Source organism: Centruroides sculpturatus, unplaced genomic scaffold (genome assembly GCF_000671375.1).
Source record: "Centruroides sculpturatus isolate CEXI.00-Female unplaced genomic scaffold, Cexi_2.0 scaffold82, whole genome shotgun sequence".
NCBI lineage: Eukaryota > Metazoa > Arthropoda > Arachnida > Scorpiones > Buthidae > Centruroides > Centruroides sculpturatus.
Genome location: NW_019384498.1, coordinates 382,153 through 406,488, shown reverse-complemented (window position 1 = coordinate 406,488; position 24,336 = coordinate 382,153). Strand labels below are relative to the sequence as shown.

The following is a 24,336-nucleotide window of genomic DNA, read 5'->3' as shown; positions in this document are numbered from 1 at the left end:
ATAATATGTGATATATATCGTCATCGTCTCCCTTGCCGTTTGGATTGCCGAGCGGTAACAATCAACGACATGTGGAAGCAGTTGAGTCAGAGATAGATGCTTCGTTTACAAACAACACAACCGTTTATTAAACACGAAAAAAGCTTACAAGATTTCCGCGATCTTAGAAGTTCTGCGGCGGCTGTGGCCTCTGGGTCTTCCTCTCCTTTCCAAGATAGTCCCATTTTGAAGGAGTGTCCCTGGTTCGCGAATGAACCATTCCATCACGTCTCGACGACTCCGGGACGATGCGGTCGACTTCCGTTGATGGAAAGCTGTCGATCCGANTTCAATTTTATATTAACAAATACTTAATAAAATTAATAAATTTTCATTATTAAAAGTTAAAAAAGTCCATCTACGAGTTGCGTAACTTTCCCCGTAAAAAATTTAAAATTGAGTGTGGCGCTATCTGTTGTGCTATTTTATTTATAAAACTTTTTATAAAATTAATTATTATAAAATTGCCAAAAAGTTAATTTTGAAATAGAGATGAGATTTATAAAATATTAAGAATGCTTATAACAAATATTTTAATTCCACCCGTGTGGACAGGGCCGGATCATCGCATAGACAAATGAGACAAATGTCTATGGCCCAGTTTTTAGAAGGGCCCGGTCGAACTGTCTATTTTGAAAAGATTTGTAAATAAGATACTTTACTTTTCTGTTGGAATTAACCTATCCAATTTCGAAATTTTTCTCCGTTGCGCGTCGGCCCGGGTTGAATTTTTGTCGATGCCTAACGAAAATTTCCCGTCTTTGAAAAAAATAATCGTGGCTATTGTATCGTCCGAAATTATTATTATTTTTTTTTTATTTTGCACGAACAATATACAGTTTAACCCGATCATAACACCAAATTTTTATCGGTCCCACGATTTTAGTATACTAGATAACGTTAAAAAACCTACATGTAACGACATAACATTAATGTTATATGAAGCATTCCCAAATTTACAAAATTAGATTACAAATTTTATTTAACAAAGAAAATACTACGTGTTCAGTCCTAGAGTCAGAGTCCATTTCCTAGAACGACTGCGGGTGTTACTCTCACCACCTGACTTCGGTTTGCCTGTTTGTAGACAGAGTCGCCATTTTGTATTTTACTTTGACTCGGTATGGGTCCTCTGAGTACCTACAAGTCTGTGTTTTTTTTTTTATGCGCGCATGATTTGGGCATTTAATACTCTGTGCCAAATTGCAACTCCTGACATATACACCTTTATACCTCTAAGCTGGTAACACAGCAGGCAGTACGATTTTATAGACAACACATAGTCTTGTTGACAATTAATATTTTAAGGTAAATATTGTTATTGTACAACAACTTTTGTTAGACGTTTAATAAAACAAATTTCAATTTTTTAAATTTATAAACAAATTGTTCAAACTTTTCTAGAAAAACTAAAATTTATTGTTGTGTATTAAATATTTTTTATTAATAAAAATTTAAGATTTGTTTTAGTTTTTCACATTATTTAGTTTTGTTTTATTTATTGTTTTATATTTTTTGTGTGCTCTATTTCTAGTGTGAGAAAGGGGGGCCCGTAAGAAGAAAATGTCTAGGGCCCCAAAGTCGGTTAATCCGGCCCTGCTCACGCTAACTCACCCCCCTCTGGAAAATGGGTTCTGTTGAGTGGAAACCTGAATCACTTTGTCAAGGAGGTCTAATGAGTAGAGACAAAGTTTATTTTATAAACATATTCACAAGTACTCATCATATGAGAATTCAGATTTAAAAAGTGTTTTGTTTTATCTCTCCTGTTTGATGAGATGAAATATTTGATATGAGTATTAACCAATATTTATAACAACAAAATATTCGTAATCATGAGTGTAATGAGATTGAAATTCTGCACACTGTGATTAGATTAGTTGTAAGTTCAAGTCTCCATTTTCTTTCTTATTTATATTGTGTCTTCAATAACTAGATTATGCTATTCATGGTTATATAGCATAGAGATAGTTCAGTTTAGTGAACAACCTCTACGATATTGTGAGAATCTGATTATAAGATTCATTTAATTTTTATTAATTTAAATTTTGACATTATATTTTGATATTAAATTTGACAATTTTCTACTTTTTGAGAGAAATTAAAAGAGGATAAGGAAATACAGTTTCCTTTCCTAATCGTTTACTTCCTTAAAAGTTCATATCAAAAAGTTCATATCTGATGACTAAATACTGAGCTAAACTGACTCATTGTCAAATAAATGATCACGATAAGAGCTCCTGATTAGAGAATATTTTTGATATAAAAGGGTTTTACATGCTAGATTCCACACAGATTAACCATAATCAGTCATTCCGTCAATACATACAATTTTGTGCCTGATCTCCAGACTTCCGTCTTTCATATGAAGTGAGTTCAATGAATATACTCATAGGTATTATGTTGTATTTGTTAAAATGTCATAGGTAGACATTTTTTATGTACACTCTCTCTCTCTCGTAGATTAGATATAATTAATTTAGAATTGATTTGACGACAATGTATTCTTTTATTTTAGTTATTAAACTTTTATTTGTTAATTGTTAATATGACTGTTCCTTTGGTTAATTGAGTAGTTAATTAATTTAAAATGGAATGGATAACTTTCAACGGACTTACGGTCTCCCCACTCAAAGAAATCGAGTCCTCCTAATTTTTAAACGTATTAAATTTATATCGCAAGTCAGGATGTGTTAATCCTATCCTAACTGGTGTCAGTCCTGACAGGAAATAGAATCAATTCCTGTCTCCCATACTCTATAAAAGTCATCCAGTGACCTATCCCATACTCTATAAAAGTCATCCAGTGACCTATCCTATAATATATATCCTCACTCATATTCTCACAATATAATTTATTAATGACTATAATTTCATTAATTAAAAATTAATTTTATATTATCTTATTTTATTTGTTTTCTGCTTGCTTAATGTTTTAACTAATTTTTGTATACCATCTAAAAATCGGGTTAATGGATGTTTATATTTTGTTTACCAAATTATCTACCAAAATATCAGACCATAATACGGCTAATTGTAAATAATTTGATGAGGGTAGGCAGTTATGTTGCCATCCTGTGATAATTTTAATAATTATAGTATATTAATTTTAATTTAGAATTTCTAGAAGAAAAGAATAGAATTGGTCCAGGGAAGGACTAAAACCAGAAACCCCTGCTTACCATGCAAATGCATTGCCAATTAATTTTTGTTTTATCCACTCAAATATTTCATCATTTAATGGTAAAAAAATTAAAAACATAATTATGATATAAGCAAAAACATGAGTATTTTCTTATTTCAATCACTTCTCTCATTTTGTATTGAACCATTAAGAATCATAAGAATATTCTAATTTACTGAATATTTTCTATGCTACATTATTCAAAGATTTCAACTGAGGATGGTCAGATTTTGAATAAAAACATTTCTTTTATTTAACTGTTACTATAGCATTGCTGCTTAGCTATGGCAGCAGATTGCTACACATTCAAGATCCAGCACATAAACTCTATTTTTATTCTGGAAAATACTATACAGTGGAACCTCACATAATGAGCAAAACAAATTGTGAAAAAATGACTCACTTAACAAGCGATGAGGAGAGGAGAAGTCTCAGATTGTGTGCATGCTCCATCAGTCTGTGTTTAGCACTCATTCTGCTAGCATCTTACGGTCAAGTTATAAACTCCAAAACATAACCATATCCATAAATGTTTGCTACACTAAATATCTATAGCAATAGTTATAAAATACAGTAAGGCCGTTTCCTTATCCTTTACAGAACAAACTTTTTTATGGCTTATGAAGCAGTCCATTTTGAGAATGCGCAAAATCATTGGCTGATGTTGCCAGATCTAACACTATAATTATTTATTCATTTTTCTATTTTTTTTTTATGACCAAAGTAATTCTTATCTTAAAATTTTATATTATTCAGAAGTAGCATTGCCAGTCAAAAGATATGTTTCAACCAATTTGTTGCTTCCGGTACAACTTCTGATTGTATAGCAACTGACTTAGCACATGTGCAGTTCGTCAATTTGCAGTATCCCTACCATAAGTTTGGTTGATCCAAGCTTTTCTTACCGAATACGGTATGACCATACGGTTACATTACAGAGTTTATAACTCGACCCTTAGTGTCGCTTGTGATAACACATTTTCCAAACTTGTGTTCAGACATATTATAAATAAACATCAACAACCATAGCCCGTTATATAATAAACACACTAAATAATAAGCCAAATTCTTGGGCTATGTAAAGGCTATGATTAAATACAGGTAGCCCTCGGTTTACACCGCAGTTCCGTTCCTACAAAAGCCGGCGCAAATCGAATCGGCATAAAACGAACCCATATTTACACTGAGATATAGCGTTAGATTCCACATAAGTGAAAAATACGCAAATAATTTTGTTTATTAATTCAATATAATACAAAGTACAAATAAATTTAATTTTTAAAATGTATTTTATCATAAAATAAAGTTAAATATTTTTATTAAAAATTTTAGTTTCGGATCTCTTACATTTTTTGGAAAAAGTATCCATCTTTAATTGTTTACATTTTTGTTTTCTTTCATTGAGAATTTCAGAATATGGTCGAATGGATGCGACAATGCTCCTTTTTACATTCGCACTTCGCTCCCAATCATTGCCTAACTCACAAAGTTCAACTGTCAAACTTTCCATAGTCGAAAGGATACATTAACCCGATGTAGAGCTACGGACGAGCGGAGACACTGATTGGTCGACCACCGTTGCTGTAGCGCATATGTAAGGTCAGTTTGAGCAGGAAAATTAAGGAGAGATAGATATCGTCTGGCCAACGAGAAGTAGATTTGTCTCACTAACGATAGTTTGTGATCGGCGGAAGTGCTACTGCGTCGTAGGGTGTTTTCCCGAACGAACTGATACGGGATAAATTCAATGGCGCTATGGATTTGGATGCAATTTATTGGATATTAAGTTTGATAACTTGACTCGTGGGTACCTAAACGTTTAGTATTTTAATATTAATTTAATGCAAATGTATACATACCCAATAATATTAAACAGAAAAAATAAATAAATTCAATAAAAATCTTTGTTTTAACGAATGTACAATGTCGCGGCTCGGTAAATACGTCAACACTGAAACGGAAATCAGTCTGGCATAGGGAAAATCGGGGAATTACACAGCAAAATCGTGAATTGTGCAGCGGTGTTATTGTGAATCGGCGTAAACCGAGGGCTACCTGTACAGTAAAATTTCTTTTGAATACATGTTATATATAAAATATTTGAGTATTTTTTCAGTGTGAAATGCATTATCATATTTTACATTCATTTATATGGGAAAAATTGTTTCGCTTAATGAGTGTTTTGCATTATGAGTAAGATTCTGGAACGAATTATGCTCATTAAGTGAGGTTCCACTGTAGTTATTAGCATAGTTTGATTTAAAAAAAAAGTAAATATTATTTTACGATTTGCATATAGAAAAAATTCAATATAAATTCATTATTAAAATGAACTAGTTTTTTTAAATGTAATTTCCTTTCAAATTTTCAGGGTTATTGATTATCTTTCATAAAACAGACACTAATCTTTGGTTTAAATTTTTGGATGTGTGACATTTTGATACTGGGATTAAAAAATTATCGAATAGAACTAATATGCATTATAAAAAATTTATATAAGTTTTACAATACCTGTAAGATGTAATTCTGTTGTACCTCCAACAGATTTTGGTCGCGGTTTAGGTGCAATTGGAGGTGGCTTAGGTTTTAGGGCAAATCCAAATTTACTTCCACTTTCTCCCAATTGAGGGGAACCACCTATTAAATAATGATTCACTATGAAGCAGTAAATACTACGAGTAACTTATTAACTGGGAGTACTTTATTTAAAGGGGAAAACAAAGGAAAACAAAACTGAGCTCTGCAGTGTAAGTTTTTCTGTTTTGGCTTTACACAAAAACACAAATTTGATGATATGCTTCTAATGTTCTGTATAAACCAATTTAAAATCCACATGTTTGGGGAAGGATATGCATGTCCAACATCATAACTGAAAAAAATGTCAAGAAATGTTTAAAACATCCATGTGCACTGCTGCAGGCTGTGTATGTCTCAGATTATGGATCAGACAGACAACTCTTGAAAAGTGTTTGTAGCATCCTCACCAGTTACAGGCAGAACCATTCATTTATTTGGAGAGTTTGTTCGGTTTGGATGATTCTCAGATGATATTTGACTAGACATAAATCCTTTGTCTTTATTTTTATGATTAATAAATAAATAAGTTTTCAAATATAGGTAGGTTTTCTTTTAATATAAGTAGAAAATATTGTTAATATGAATGATATTGACTTTAACTAGAAATCCACCATCTTGATTTTAAAAATATCTTTTTTAAAATTATAATAAACTTTTATTATTCATGATTAAAACATATGTTTAAGATTTGGTAAAATTAAATTACATAGTTATAATTGACATTTTGATAATTTGTATAATAATAGAAACAAACAAATTAACTTTTATAAAACTAAATATGTTTAAAGTCAATGCCATTAGTTTTAATATCTTCTACTTATAGTCTAACAGAAAATAATATGTACTGTAACTCTCTTATATATTGAATATAATTAAATTTTTTTCAATTAAATAAGGATACTGTTTTTCTTGTTTTACTATTGACCATTACAAAATCAAAATTATTATAATGTATAAAAAAAATAACAAAATTGTGAATTATCCAGAAAAATATGATCAGTTATCAGATTTTTTAAAATGCATCAGTTTAATATTAAATTTGAAGGCTAATTTAATGTTTAAAAAGTAATAGAATTAATCTTAAAAATAAAATGTTTAATTAATAGAATCAAAATTTTGAATGGAGTGAACACATTTAATAGAATAGCTTGTTTCTGTCTGTTACCAGTGAGGGCACTATGATCCTAAGACTGACTACCATTGAATCTAAGGGAATTGGCTATCTGGTTCATAATCTGTGGTGCATGTTAAAGAAAGATGTCATAACTTGCAAGTCATAAATGTCAAAATAAATAACTGTTGTAGAGATCAATGTAAATTGACAGCAATTGTTCAATTGACATGTAGTGCACAATCAGCTTACAACTGGCAATTGGTCCATAGACTTAGTGAACTTGGACCTGAAATGCCTGTAGATCGAATTCCAAAATTACAACTTCATCACACATTTGCAAAAAGTCAGGTTTAGTGGTTGTGTGGTTGTTTTAAAAACTTTGACCATTGATAAAACACTTTCTGACTTATGCAGAGCTTTTCTCAAATATTAATTAATTAGTCAGATTAAATTATCAACAATTTAATTACTAATTAACTAGTCTAATGATTTAATTGCATAAATCATTATTTTAATCATAAAAATTGTATTAATTAATAAAATTCAATGTATTTGGACATGAGATAGCAAAATCATAACATTTATAGCCAAGAAAAAATATATTGGCATATAAGTTGAAACTAAGATTTGAAATTAAAATTGAAATACTGTATAGATTGGAATGTAAGTTAATGTTTTGAAGCAAAAAACTAGGGATTAACTTATACAAAAGATATAAAATATAAACCACAAAGAAGTAGATAAAAGAAACAGCATTCCTAACAATTTCTGCACCTCACCATAACTTCAGCAGCTGCTATAGATATTTCCATAGAAAACTTGTTTGGTGAACTTATTTAACATAAAAATTAATACAATAATAAGAATTCAGCATAAATGAATACTAAACAATATGCAATCATTGATGCAAATGGTGGAGTATAAGCAAAGTACCACTACAGTGTTATACTATCATACATTGTATATAGCAGTATTGTCAATAAAATCTTAATCAATCATTTACAGCAACATCTTCAATGAAATCTTTGGCTCAATCAATGATTTTGGCTCAAATCAATATCAACAACTCATATCTATAAACCTTTTACCGGTGCACGTACCAACACACTTTACAACAGTTACAAACATTTTTGAACCGTTACGGTTTTTCTTCAGGTAATGATCCCCTAACGGAATGCGGTTCAAAGTTGTTATGAAATACAATCTGGAACAATGTCCCGACCCAATGACATCACTACGGACTTGCACATTATGCATGGTGTGCTCTATCTTAGCGATTTATCTATCAGGGCCTGCCAGGCCGTCGATAGAGCGATTTCATTCTTGTAGTTAATGCAATTATGTCCTTCACTCGTGTTTAGGCATATGTAGATCGCCTCCAGCCATCTGAGTTGGTGGGTGGTGTGAATGACCTTTGCTTGAGAGAATATGGGTTCTATGTCAAGGTCCGACGATTATACGGCAAGAGCTATGTTGGTTCTTTCATGGTTGATATCCGCTTTATGCTCTTTGATCTGGGTTACTAGGGGGCATTTAGTTGATCCTATGTAGATCATGTTTCTATCACACCTGTGATCAATGATAGGGATGGTGTAGACGCCGGAGAGCTTATTTCGGTCTGGGATGTCTTTTCCGTTCCTTAACAAATCAAAAATCATAGCACCTAGCAAAGAAATGGAGTGATATGCATAGTTAAGACTTTTCGGATGGTTTCTACAGAGGCCATGCTGGTGATAGCTGGCACAGCACCTATTGATTTGGTGCTTCAAGAGAAAGTGGATAAGTATTTCGTAAGGAAGATGCATGCAGTAAACATTGGAACCAAACAATACATGGTGGCTGATTATGAAATCAGACCAACAATCCAGGAACTGCCCAGACCTAATAAAAGAATAGGCATAAACCTTGCTTTAGAAAATAAAATACATGGTGTCAGATTTATACAGATTGATCAAAAACAGATGATAGAGTTGGTACTGCCTATGTAGCATATAGGAATAGTGAAAAAATTCATAATTCAAAATACAGGATGGATGATAGATGCTCTGTGTTTCAGGCAGAAATGTTGGCTGTATATGAGACCACAAAGTAGGGCATACTAAATGGTACAGATGAAAATATTATCATACACACTGATAGCCATAGTGCCGGAGACACTACTAATCAGTACACTGATCAGAATACAAGTTTTACAAATAAAGAATATGATTAAGAATCATACAGTAAACATTGCATTCAGATGGGTGAGATCCATTAATTAATGGTATTGTTGAGAACAAATGAGCAGATATGCTGTCAAAGGAGGCAACCATAGCTCCTGATTCTTCTTATGATAAATTGCTAATTTCTTGCATAAACAAACTGATAAGAAACAAAACAATGCACAATGGCAAGAGTACTGGAATAGCAGCAACAAAGGCAGGCATTCCTCTGCTCTGCTTCTGAATATTGAAGAAAAAATACAGTAACTTAACTGAATTCCTGTGAACATGATGCAACTGATGTCAGGTCGCTGTAACACCAAGGCCTATTTTTCAAGGATCAGTCATAAGACTGCCACAACATGAGATTGTGATAAAAATTTCAAGATACTAAACACCTTTTCAGTGAGTGTTCCAGATTCCTTACTGAAAGAATGCAGCTTTAGAAGCATGCTGATGAAAATAATACAAATCAAGATAATGAAATACAGTATACATACTTCTGAGAAATAAAAGCACACGCAAAGAGCTGCAACACTATATGTGGACTATTCTGTCACATGACAAAGAAAAATTATATTTATAATTTTTCTTTGATCTACCTACAAACTTCTTTCATGTAATCATGTTAACAAGAATATATTTTCTCTTTGAACTTCTTCATGCAAACATTTGTTGCATAATCATGCTTATACAGATATATTTTCTCTTTGATCTAATACATGCAAATTTGTTGCATAATGGTTGTATTCAGAAAACTTATCTTTGACTTTACAAGAACTCTTGACAAGTTACAACTTCTTGGTTTTGACATATGCCAAGTGAGCAATCTTGTTTTATTTTCCTATAAGCAAATGGTTCATGTAATTTTATTTTCCAATCTCTTTAAATTACAGTAGACAATATGAATGTATGGATGTGTATTAACGTTTTAAATAAAAATGTATCCTTGTAATGCTAGAACAGGGAATGAAATGCAAAGATAGACTGATCCTTGATCCCTCCTTGTAAGAAGAAATGGTAAATATGAAAAAAAAATTAAGCCATCTAACCAGTTTTCTATGTTATTGCTGGTTATATAATATATTCATTATACGTTACATATCATTACAGTTCTTGAGCAAAGCCAAGTGCTTAGTATATTTTATAATAATTCTAATTAAGATATTACCTGGTGATATATTAATAATTGGTGAACTGGTAGGTCTTCCTAAAGAAGTTACAACTTCTTCATGCTTTTCTAATTGTAAACTTTCTGATGGGGATTTTAAAGATTGAGCTAAATTTACAGGTTTTAGTTTTACTGATTGCAAAAGATTTTGAGTTGAATCTCTACCATCTATTGGAGATTTATCTTCACATTCCTATGTAAAAGAAAATAATCAATAAATATAAAAAACTTTCAAATAATAGTTGTAAGATTTATTTTTTTTTAATTATTTATACAGAAGTAAAATAATAACATTGTTCTCTAAAATATTTTTATTTGTAGACTAGTTAAAAATAACTTATTTGAAGATAATGGAACACAATACATGTCCAGTGATTACAATGATTTAAAAATTCTCAATATTTATACAATCAGAAGAAAATATAAAAGATTTAAAAATATCCAAGTTAATAAACTTGTATAATTTTTCAAATATAACAAAAAAAATGCTAAAATTATTATATTATTATAAGCAATTCCATATAAAACAAATATGATTAAGTAGTCACCACTGAACTTAGACCAGGCCGCAGTTAACATGTCATCTAATAAATAGGTTTAAAAAAAAAAAAGTAGCTTTAATTCATTGCATGAATGTTTTACATAATTTAGAACAAATATACAGTAATTAATCTTTATTTTTGCTAAACATCAACCTGATGTCTTGCAAGTTTAACAAAATTGAGCCAGTCAAATTTGAGTCACATGCATCAAAAAACATAAATTCAAAGTATAAATCTTAAAAGTATGAAGGACAAATTTCATCCAAGATAAAAATAGAATTCAATACAAGAAAATTCATTTAACTTCACATAAAGCCATCTTTGATTAATTAATGAAAATTTTATTAATTAGTTTAATGTATTTCTTTTTTATGGGAATATTTGATTTTATATTAGAAATGATTCATGCTAATCATATATTTTATCTTTTTCTGAAATATATTACAAGTACAGTAGAACCTCCATTATCCGGACCTCCATTATCCGGATTTTCGATTATCCGGATTTTTCATTATCCGGACTACCTTCATCCCCAATTAGTCCGGATAATCGAGGTTCTACTGTATTCAATTTGAATAAAAATACTATTTTATGACTAATATTCAAAATAATTGTACACTATAAATTTTAAGTTATCATATGTAAATATTTTGAATGTATGTCTCTTTAATCCAAAATTAAGTTCGGTAGACTATCATTACAGCTTTCAGGTTAGACACCTCTTTTATTGTTTTCACATATGCATTTCAGGCTTATATAAATGCTAAGCCCTCTTCAGTGCAATACTATAAATTATTAAAAAAAAAAAAAACCACAATTAGTAACATGACAAAATTTCTCGTGTGTAGGTCATATTTACTGACATAAAACTATCATACTTAAAAATTGCCACATTTATACAATACATATGGTTCTGTCTTCTAAAACCACAGCATATAACGGGTAACATTGAGAAGATTTTTTAATGCAGCCATTAAAAACACCAAAAATACACTTTCCAAACATTCATACAGAAAACCTAATATATTAATATTTTTATAATTTTTTTCTTCATAACATCACATATTCCAATAAAATAACAATATAATATGATACATACTCACTTTTATATTTTTCAACATGTGCTCATAAAAACTTATATAAGTACAGTACAACTTTTAAAGAATGTGCATTTTCTACAACATAACATTGCAGTAACTGTAATTATAATAGTTTTACAGGTTAATCACATGCAGTATAGTAATATTAAAATCATTTTCAAGAGAATACATATATAATTTCATAATTTCACAATATATTTCCATTCATTTTCTAATACAACACTATGTATGGCAAATACATTACAATCACTTTTTTCCCTTAGTGCCCTCTATCATATTGTACCACTGTTGATCTATTTGCATACCATTTGATATATTAATTAAATTATCATCTTTAAATTTTATAATTTTAATATGTTCCTTAAATTTACATTTATACATATCTTTTTCTGAATGAATTATTTTTATGTTATTTCTATCTATTTGACAATTACTATTTCTTATATGGTTGAACCACGGAGAATTATTGTATTTTAATCTTATTTCTGCTTCGTGTTCTTTAATTCTAACATTCTACTAGTTTCACCTATATAATTTTTTGATTTTTGGCAATTACAATTAATTTTATATACAACTCCTGATTTTTTTAATTTATCAACATTTGTTTTATATTTATTATTATTATTGTAAATATTACATGAAATTTTATTGGTCAAAGATGGGGCCAAAACAATATTTTCTTTTTTTAAAATCTTACTACAATTATTATAAACATTATTGATATAAGGAAAAGCTTTATAATTCTTATCTTTTTTATATTTGATATTAAATCTATTTTTATAATACTGATTGTGCCACATTTTTAACTTGTAACTGGGTAATTATTCAAAATAAATTTATTCTCTAATTCTTTTAATTCAAATTTAATTTATATTATTAGTAGTTCTTGTATATATATTTTTTAGACCCTTTATGTAGGTGTTCTTTTTTATAGTTTCAGGGATGCAAGATTGATAATTGATGGTTTTATTGATGCTACATGGGTTTTTAAACATTTTAAAAGAAAATTTTTCTATTTCATTAGTTATTGTTATGTCTAAAAAATTTATTTGGTTATATTTTTCTAATTCAATATCAAATTTTATATCTTCATTTATATTATTTATAGTATTTAATATTATTGTAGGATATTTTGTATTTTTTCATCAATATTTTTCATAACTAATTCAGCAAGTTTTGGCCCCATCTTTGACCCCATACTGACACCATCTATTTGTCTGTAAAAATCATTATAAACCTCAAAATTTGCAAGATTGATAATTGATGTTTTTTTTTTTAAATAATAATTTGTAGTATTGCACTGAAGAGGGGCTTAGCATTTATATAAGCCCGAAATGCATATGTGAAAACAATAACCTGAAAGCTGTAATAATAATCTACCAGACTTAATTTCGGATTAAAGAGACATACATTCAAAGTACGTAATAACAGCTACCATAAGTGATATTTATATGTAAATATAATTTTAATATTGTAGCAAAATGATATAGGATATGTTATTAAAGTATTAAAAAAATCAATAGTAGTAATACCTGTTTTGAAACTGGAATATTAGAAGCTCTTTTTTCTTGACGTGCTTTCATTTCTGCCATTAGTCCACTGCCAGAAGTTAATCCAGATGAAAATTTATCTAGCCCACGAATTCGTGAGATATCTGTAAGAAATATAAAATACCATCGGTAAATACAATTAAAATTTTAAAGAATTCTTGATGAGTTTTTCAACAAGGAAAATCTGTTTAATGAGTAATTCCAAGTTAAAATCAAACAGATAATTTATATAATTGCATAATTAGTTGTTCTCCGTAACTGTAGAAAGTTATGCAATAATAAATAACCTACTAAATTACAATATCCATCACACAACAGTAAATGTATAACATAGACTCAACTTTTCAACACAACTGCATGTAATGCTAAAACATAATAAAACAGGAGCTTTTAGTAATTTTTCTTTGGTTTGGTGAAAACAGAACTTTATATATTTACATAATCCTATCATATTTAAATAAATATGTTTAAATAGTCTTAATACGTTACATTGCTGGCATAACTGACCATATTTGACTTGGACTTAATTGGATGCTTTAGACCAAAAAACACAAAATAACGACACTTAATCAAGCCTTACATCCACAAAGTGACACTGACAGACTATTTTCTGTACAGTGAAGGAGGAAAAGAACTAACAGATTAAACAATTAAACAAACTATTGAAGAAGAAAATAGAGCCCTATTGGAATACATAAAATAAAATGAAGACATGGACATGGAAATTGCTTGGTTTGCAGTAATGATTAATTACTGCAAACCAAAGAAACAAAGGAAGCATACTGAAAAGTGCAATTGACAATATGAAGTCCAACCTGAAAAATAAAGCCCTCCATGGCCAATACCTTAAGAATATTGATGAAAAAATTGATAGAAGAAGAACTACTCTCATGTTAGAGTGGTTAAGAAGAAAAAAACAGAAGGCTCAATTTTTGCTGTATAGGAAACAAACACTAAGAACAAATGCAATTAAAACACAAATTGAAAAGTCATATAATTATCCCAAACACTATCTCTGCAATGAGTGAAAAACTTGCAAGCATATCATAAGCTGCTGCAAGAAAATCATGCAAACTTACTACTTTAAATGACATAACAAAGTATTAACAATAAGCAATTATTTAGCAGGCTGCAATTTTTAATCATATTTTTAATTTTTATTTAACTTAAAATATATGCTTTCCATTTCAAATTAGTAGTGGCTTGCCCCTGCACATCATACTTTTCCTTTAACAGCAATTGTGCCAATCATCTATCTAACACCTTTTGGAGAAAAATTTTTGAATTTAAATAACATGACTTCCAGTTTGCATCAGAAGTTCTTATATAGTTAATCCTGACCCTAGGTTTCCATATCTGGTCTCATCTTTCATCTATCTAACTCTGTTCTCAAGATTAAGGAAAGATAGACAACAGTGAAAATTTATGTCTACCATTTTTTAAATTGCAACCCAATGATTCACTCAAACCTTTGCAGAAAGTATTGCTTTCATTGCAGCAAGACTTAATATGATCATAAAATAGAAAAAAAGATTGTTGAAAATGGGAGAAAACTGTTTTTATGGGGCAAAGCTATTTTTTGTGGGTAGTCATCATATGCTATAGAGCAGCAGTCACCAACCAACAGTACATGGACCACTGATGGTCTGCGAGAAAATTTTGGTGGTCCATGGAGAAATTTGGACAGTGATGAACTGAAGGTTATGCAAAGTATTACAAAAGAATGCAAAATGCTTGGCTACTTTTTCTCACTCATTGGGAATATTTTATTTGAATCTAAAACCAAATATAAAATGACTGTAATCATTAAATGAGCCATTCACAAGCCAATTGATTAACTCCACATTTTGAATTTTTTTAAATTTTAGTGTGAAAGCACTTATTATAAATATAAAAAGTTATGAGTATATCAAGTTTTCCTAATAATAAGGATCAATACCACTTAATGACAAAATTTTATTGGCCATCAAAAAATTTTTTATTTATTTCAGAAGCCAATCTAAGTAACTCCATACTGCAACGTTAATCCGCACGCACACACTCCAATTGCAATGCTGCAGTGTGTGATGACCAGTGCTTTGTAGATAACAGTAACTTATTTAATGTTATCTCATCACAAAACGTAAGTAAAAGAAATTAGTTAGTTAGAGTCCAACTGCCGCAGAAGTAAACATACTTGTGGAATATTGAACGATTGTTTTAATTTTGGCGACAATTGTTTTTAGAAAAAAAAAACCCGTTATATCAAGATGGATAAAACTAAAAACAATTTTTTTCATTCCTCTTATTAAACACGATTCTTATAAAAATTTAACAACAAATCGAGATAATGGGACTCAAATACAGCTGACGAAAAAGACATCATTTATATTGCTGAATAATTAATTTAAACAAAATTATTACTATTTCGTTTAAATTAAGTATTCTGTTACTCTGTAAATTACTGTTTTAAAAGAACTTTTTAAACTTCTGGCAACAAGTAGCCTACAAGAAAAGGTCTGTTGCCACGAATGTGCATTGTCTGGAACACAGAAATAATAAATGGTGGTCCCTTTTGGGCAGACTGTCTTCAATTTTATTTTTATTCTGTTACTGTTAACCATTGTAACAGTAACAGAATAGTTATTATTCATTTTTGCAAAAAAGTTTTGATAAAAAATGTGTGCTAATGTGAAGACTGAATTTGATGTTATTACATTTTTCACTTGCCAAATCGATTAACTCTCTCAATCACACCAAAATCACAATAATAATAACAATTATAGCATATCTATGCTATCTTATACATTTTATATGTTGTTGAATAAAAGCTATATTTACAATAATACATTCTACAATGTTTGTTTCAATTTATATTTTACAAGGAATTTTAAAAAAGAATATATATTACTTAGTCACTTTTCTTCACTTTTTGTTTTATGGAATTAATCGATTTGGCAAGTGAGCGGCACAAATAATAATGTCAATAAATAATGCTGTGAGTGCGATTGTCATCCTTTGTGGAAAAGAGTCAAGAACCCATAAAGTTATTTCAAACAAGCAGCAACAAACCTCAAACTAATTTGTTATAATTAAACAAGTGAATTTCATATTAATTAAGTAAAATGGAACATTTGTGATCATTATTCTATAGACATTTGTATCACTTAAAAAAAATTTATGATAGTGGTCTGTGGGATTCAAAATTGAGAGTTTAGTGGTCTGTGAAGTCAGAAAAGTTGGTGACCTCTGCTATATAGTATTACTTTGCAGATGTAAATAAAATATTATGGGAGTTTTGCATGAAAATGACATGTGCATATATCTGACTCATAATACTCCAGACATTTTGCTGATAGAAAATTACAAGACTAAACTACTTTGTTGAAGTGCTTCTTAACATCAAAAATTGACAACCTCTAAGAAGCATTCTAAGAAAGCAGTTAAAAAGTAAATAGTAATGTATAGTTGAAATTAAACTGGAAAATTACAAGATATGGATTATAGATGTGGTAGTCCCAAGTGTCAGAAGAGTGGAGGAAAAACATTTAGAGAATGAAGGTTGAACAATTGTGGAAGAAGAAAACAGTCATAATTCCAATTGTATTGATAGTTGGAGCACTAGGAGTCATCCGAGGAATCTAGAGCTCAACTGAATCAACATCCATATGCTATAGAGGACTGCAATATTTGAAACAGCATTTATTTTGCATGAAAACCTCTAAATATCCCAGGCCTCTAGAAAAAGACTGTTTAGGAGTCAAATCCAGCCATTAATAGCTGAGGGGAGCTGTGAGAGAAAGTATTAAATTGGGTACTTTCAAGCAAACACTCTGTACATCTAGAATTTACAATATAAATCCATTTATATATTCATTAAACTGTGTAATCGATTCTAAATTCACAACTTTATATCATTTGATTTATATTCAGCAGTGTTTTAACAAAATTGCAATGAACTATTAAAATTGAAGATAATTTTTCATATAATTAAAATTTAATTTTTGAAAATTATTTTAAATCTAATCTTAAACAAACCTTCAATGTCTTTTTTACTTCTACTGTCCAACTGTGGAGATGATGAAAAATGACTTCTTTCGCCATTGTTTCCAAATCCTGGTTGTAGATACCTGCTTTCTCTTTCTTTTCCTATTAAATGTGTTGGAGAAGGATCTGCAGAACTGGATTTATCACTTACATCATATGATTTTGATTTATGTATATGAGCTGCTTCTGTAGCTACTCTACTGAAAAGACTGCTTATTCCTTTAATAAAGCTACTAGAAAAAATATAAAAATATTATAAAAACACATTAGTATTATAAAGTATTAAAAGATATATTAAATGTATAAAATATACTCTCATAATTCATGAAATTCGAATACTATATGAATAAAAAAAAATCAGACCATATGTGTAACTATAAAAAAGTCAGATACAAGAGAAAAAATTTATATAAATCTTTAGTACAGTAATACCTCGACTTACGCTACCCCGACTTATGCGAACCTGGAGTTATGTGATTTTCAAATCTCGTTGATTCGTCTTTTGTTTGAACGCCATGCAACTCTTGATTACTCACTCCCCCAACACTATTGTTCAGCTTACATGTTCGAACATGCCATGCAGAATCGAAACATAGCTACAATTTATTTTGTGTTATTTATTTCTGTGTTTGTTATATCTATGGAGACTTGAGAGACTATGTGGTGATTTCTTGTAACTGTGAACGAATCAAAAGAAGAGATAAGATTAACGAGAGCATTTATTAGCTTACATACATCCGACTTGGATTTTACACAGATTGCAAAATTATACCCCGACTTACGCGGTTATCGCTCAGTCCCACCTATCGCGTAAGTTCGAGGTATTACTGTATTTGAAATATTTCTTTTTAATTGAACTACTTATATTAACTTTCAGAATTTGCCTGGTTTTGATATATATGAAATAAATTACAATACTATTAGAATTTTAAAATTTTGAATGCACTTTTTATAATTATACTTTAAGTCAGTTATGATATTCTCTTGACTTTTATATAAACATATAAGGCAATTGTAATTTAATGTTTCGTATTTGAAACTTTTTAAAGTTCATCAATAGTTGGAATGGCATTATCATATTTGTGTGAGATCCGATTCCAGTATAATCTAAAAACAAAAATTGTTCATGTTCTCCCAAAATTTTCGACGTAATTGAAATGAATTTGTCGCCTCCGCGTTAAAATAACATTGTCGAAAAAAGAATCAGATGTCGATGGAAACTGATAACATTCTGCTTTGGTATAAACATTCAACCCTCGAACAATGACATTCCCCTGCTGCAAGACAAAAAGTTTATAGTTAAAGTCCGAATTCGTCATTTTGTTTTGGATCCCGGGAACAACTTTAACCTCCACACCTGCAGGACCAACCCTATCGCTCACAATAGGTGATCACATGATTGATTTTCCCAGCCCGAAGCTATAAAAGCGCCTTCTTTCCCCCTCCTCGGGGGAGTCTCACATCTACCGTCCAAAAGGATTACGTCGTCGGGAACTTTAACTTTGTGCGTCAACTCTGTGCCTACGTTGGAATCGACTAGAGGTATGAAACGATGAATGTAAACTCTCTCTCCGCGAGTAGGAGTTAGGCGAAATAATTTCACTCCCCCCCGATGTTAGCTTTTGTAATCATTAATTACGGTCTTGTTAGTCTAATAAATTGTTGTTCTCATTGTTAAATGGTGTCCTTTTACTCGTATATCGCCTACGCCTCGTCGACGACCCCTCTCACCTCCTCCACTCGACCTGACAACAAAAATCCCGACCCTTCGGGACCGCATCCGAAATTTAGCCATCTTGACAAGTGAGCAGGTTTAACGACCTGACGCCGAAAAGGGAGAGTCGACGGTTTCCGACCTCCCCGGCGGTTCACATTTGGTTTTAAAAGCAGAAGAAAGAGATTTCATGGAAAAACTTTTTAGTTTTGAAGTCTGCTGATAGGAGAAGTATGATGATGTATAAGATGTAATCTATAGTATTACAAGATATAGATAAACAAATAACAAAAACCACTATTATTAATAAAACAGCCACTTCACTTTTCTGACATTAATCTGTATGATTTTTGGTTGTGGGGTTATCTTAGGCAATGTCTATTATGGAAATATCTCTAACTTAGCAGTTTTAGAAGACAATGTAACACAGTTGATATTGGATATCCTTTCAGAGAAGTTATATTCTTCTTTCAAACATATTGCATACTAAATGAAATTTTCAGTCCACAAAAGCAACAACTCAATCATGAGAGAATTCAATAATTTTTTGAATTCTGAAAACAATTCTTCTCATATGTCAGTAATTGTAAAAATGTAAAGTTTCAATTAATATATCATTGCTGTTAAATGAAGAACACAAAAATTAATCTTTAATACTCATTTATCTTTTATCTTGTAATTTATTTCACTTTGTACAGTGCCATATTTTTACAATTGGTATGTTTTGAAACTAAAATTTTTATAGGATTCTTTTCCCCATACTTTGAATAATAATATATCTTGTATTTTAAAACTTCAAAAATTTCTGAATCCATATTCAGGGTTTTCTGGAGCTATCTCAAACAAAAAAACATGTAATTATAGTCATTGTATATAAAAAATTTTAACATCTTATATTAATACCATCTAATATTCAGGCCATAAGCTACCTTGAATTTCAATTTTTTAGTTCTGTTTGTTATTAATAGATAACTAACAATTAACATTTAGTCTATCATTTCCAATGCAATTATAAAATAATTTCTCTATACTTTTATACTAAAGTACTTACAATATTATTTGCATATTAAAACATAACAGAATTTAATTACTTACCCTTTCTCTTTTTTATCACTTTCTTTCTCTGGTGATTTTTCTAATTTACAACTACTTTCACTTGACATAAGATCTCCACTTACACAACTAGCTGTAGTACTATTACTATCAGTTCGTGCTCTCCCACTAAACAATTTTAAAAAATTTTAGTTATTCTCTTGATAACTATATTAATTAAATTTTATTGTTAATTATAGAATAGAATCTGCTCATTATAATCACTTCAGGATTTACCTATACTAATAACAAAAATCAAATGACATCATCACATGGAGTAAATAAATAAGACCATAATTAGAAAAAGTTCTGATTTTATCAATTCTGACACTGAATATTAAAACAAATAAATAAATAAATATATATATATATATATTATAATCACTGAATCACTGCAAAAATGATATAGAGCGAAATGGATGCGTCACTACGACAGGTAGTACAGTACATAGCACTTGCCTAGTGAAGTTTAGTAGTCTTTTGCTCCTGTACAGTACATCGTAACTTTCCTGTTAACGATAGAACCGCGCCGGTTATGCATCGAACTCCATTCAGAGAAAAAATTTTTGAATTGAAATAACGTGACTTACGGTACAAATCGGAAGTTAATATATACAATAGTTAGTCTTGTGCTCTTTCTCTTACCATTTCTATTTCTCGTCTCGACTTTCATGTATCTAACTCCGTTTTCGAGTTTAAGAAAGGAATTAATATAATAGAAAAATTAGAAGTACGAAATAACCAATAATCTTAATCTTTGCTGTTGTTATTTTTTGCCTGAGCAGCGCTGGGCTCACAGTGCTAATTATTAAGAAAACAGATGTTTCTATCCATTTTATATAATTTTACAATTAATTAAGAAACTCATTAATTAACTAACGACTTTCTTACTTGTAATACTTTTATCAAAACAATAGGGGAGGAAGACAGACATAAAATATAAACGTATCGAGCATGTAACTTATATAAAGGATTACAATAACCTTTGCAGAATTTCCGATCAAAATTCTGGCAGGCGAAGGTATCGATAGATACGAAACACTACAATCTTCCATGATAAATCTTAATTGTATTTTTACAATTAAAGATTTATCATCTTTATTCAATTGTTTTTGTTACTAAAAAATTCTGATCTTATCGAGAGAAAATATCTCCATTTAACTATAATGCTTACATTATAATGGTTTTAAAGAATAAAAGTAATTAATTAAAATAGTTTTTAAAGACTATTCCATTGTTCTCTTTAACTGCTCCAGTTATAGAAGTAAGGGTGTCTTCGGTCACAAGGAAGGATCTCTCACCACTACCCCGTTGTAAACCTGTTTTGACGTTAGAAATACAGAGAATTTTTAATGATTTTAAAAGTCTTAAGAATATTTATAAAAATGTTGTCTTATTGATTTTCATTTTGTCCGTTTTAACAGTTTCTATCGTTCTGGGATTGTTATTTTCTTTTTCTGAATAAAAAGCTGTAAACAACATTATCAGCGTTTAATTTGAACGAATATATTTTCATAATAACTGTGTGGGGGCCGAGGGGGGGAGAAATTTAACTTTACGAATGAACGATAATATGTGATATGTATCTTCATCGTCTCCCTTGCCGTTTGGATTGCCGAGCGGTAACAATCAACGACATGTGGAAGCAGTTGAGTCAGAGATAGATGCTTCGTTTACAAACAACACAACAGTTTATTAAACACGAAAGAAGCTTACAAGATTTCCGCGATCTTGGAAGTTCTGCGGCGGCTGCAGCCTCTGGGTCTTCCTCTCCTTTCCAAGATAGTCCCATTTTGAAGGAGTGTCCCTTGTTCGCGAAGGAACCATTCCATCACATCTCGACGACNTTAGCGTTCTTCTATCGTCAGATCCGTTTCGGGTTCCATTATGAACTCTTCGATGTTCTTTATTTCTCAGATTTGATTTTTGTTACTCCTTTAGCTGCTTGAGTTTTCTGGATTATACAGTATTTTTCTTAAATAAGATTGAACTGCTGCCTACTGTAGACCTGTTCACGCCATACTGCCCAGCAACATTAGGCATCTTCTGCCCACTCTCCACCTTTGGTATTATACTCTCACCTTTCGAAAAGAAAAACAGATGCAAAACTTAACAAGTGCCTACCCGACAGTCTAGCGAATACATAAAAGAATTATTTTGTCAGAAAAATAAAAGGCTGGAATTACAAGGGAGAGTTTCAAAGTTCGGAGGAATACTATCCGATTGGTATATACCGGCTTGAGTGTTGATGTCGACGTTTTCCACACTCCGAAAAGTTTCGAATTGTTTCCCGAAGACATGGGAAGACCAATTGGTATTCATTATTTTATGTTGCTTCTTCTTGTGTTTGTTCTGTGAGGTGTTCGTTATCCGATCATGTGTTCGTTGTCCGAACATCAAAATCTTTCACGAAAGTGTTCATTATCCGATTTGTTCGTTAACCGATCACCCACTGTATTTCATTTTAGTAATCAAATAAATGTATTATAATTGATTAAAATGTTTTGTAGGTAAAAATTTCCTACTGCTGTAGATGTTTTTGCCCATATAAATAGTTAGTATATTTTCATGTTTAAAAACAATAGATAATTGAATTTCTTTAAATGACATATTTTAAAATTTTTTTATTACTACTTGACAAATTATTCAGACAATTTTTAATCTATTGAAAAAAACAAATCTGTAATAAACATTTTTGAAATATGAAAAAGCTATTTAAAGAAACTTAGTTTTATTGCCTTAACATTATATCTTATTGAAAATTGTTATAATAAAAAAAACTTTAAAAAAAAAACAATTTATTGTAAAAAGTTTGTAGAAAAGTTTTATTTTTTTTCAATCTAAACATAAATTTTTCTAATCAAAATTTTTAATTCTAATTCTATAGTTGAGCGATTTATTAAAGTTTTCAGTGAGAGGAGTATGAATACATAGCTTGACACAGCTTTCAGATGAAAGTTCCAACTGGACGACCAGACAAGTGATGGACTGGTTCCAAATTTAGCTTATTGTGGTACTTATTTTTTTAAGTGCACCATAGATGATCACATTCATATATATAGATATGTAAATATAGGTTGTAGGCATCATAAATTTGAGGAAAATGTCAGCAATATGTGGAAATTTGTTCAGTCTCTGGAACTAAATATCTATCAAAAATGTTTCATTGAAACTAGTGATTGGTGACAATGATAATGAACTTGAGGATTTCATTACAGAACAGTTCAATAATTTTTTCCTTTTCTTTCATTGAAAAGGAGTCTGGTAGACTGAAGTTTTCCACTGCAGAAAAATGGTCTTTCATCTAAAAATTGCCATCTAACTTCTCAGAATAACATTTGCCAAAATCTTCAATCAAACAAAGAGAATGCTCTTTTATGTTGTTGACCAGAGAATTACAAAGCTAAAGATCATTTTCTTTTACAAAGTTTTATGAAGAACAAAAAAATGATAATTGTTCAGATTTCACACAATTTGGGTCAGCTATTTACAAGAAATATTAATATGATCTTTATTGTTATCATAATTCACTATTCATAGATAAAAATGTAACTGTTATATATAAAATGTTATATATTGTATATTGTACAGAAATAAAATTTATTTTATGTAATTTAATTAAAATTCTTTCTAGTAAATTTACTAGATGTCATAAGTAAAGATATTTGTATTATTATGTAAATATTGTATTATTGCATATTAATACACATTATAAAACTCTACAAGTTCTATGCAGTATTCAGTATATAGAAAATTTTGTACAGTAGATTATATACTGATGGATTCCAAAACTTCATTAATATAAATATTCCTTTCCATGATTAGTCTGTAGGCAAGTTTCAGGAATTTATTTTGCTAAATTTTATTTATTACTCAAAACAGTGAAAACATAACAAAAACTAAGACACACTAAAGGACTCTTTAATGATGCATAATCAGCTGTAGCTTGTGATAAGCACTGAGAAACTGCAGCATCCAAAAGAAAAATAAAATTGCAAAATAATCCTTAAATCTTCCAACTTTCTT

General features: G+C 30.1%; 1 protein-coding gene across 1 annotated transcript in view; it reads right to left on the bottom strand.

The window, feature by feature from the left end:
* The window catches only part of LOC111621989 (F-actin-uncapping protein LRRC16A-like), a 197,595-nt gene that overhangs the window by 7,129 nt on the left and 166,130 nt on the right, over positions 1–24,336 (bottom strand). Inside the window, exons 30-34 of the mRNA XM_023364280.1 lie at positions 20,314–20,458; positions 17,496–17,737; positions 13,461–13,582; positions 10,287–10,479; positions 5,735–5,860 (exon numbers count right to left, since the gene is read on the bottom strand). Of these exons, the coding sequence (XP_023220048.1) occupies positions 5,735–5,860; positions 10,287–10,479; positions 13,461–13,582; positions 17,496–17,737; positions 20,314–20,458 (828 nt within the window). The remainder of the gene's footprint in view (positions 1–5,734; positions 5,861–10,286; positions 10,480–13,460; positions 13,583–17,495; positions 17,738–20,313; positions 20,459–24,336) is intronic.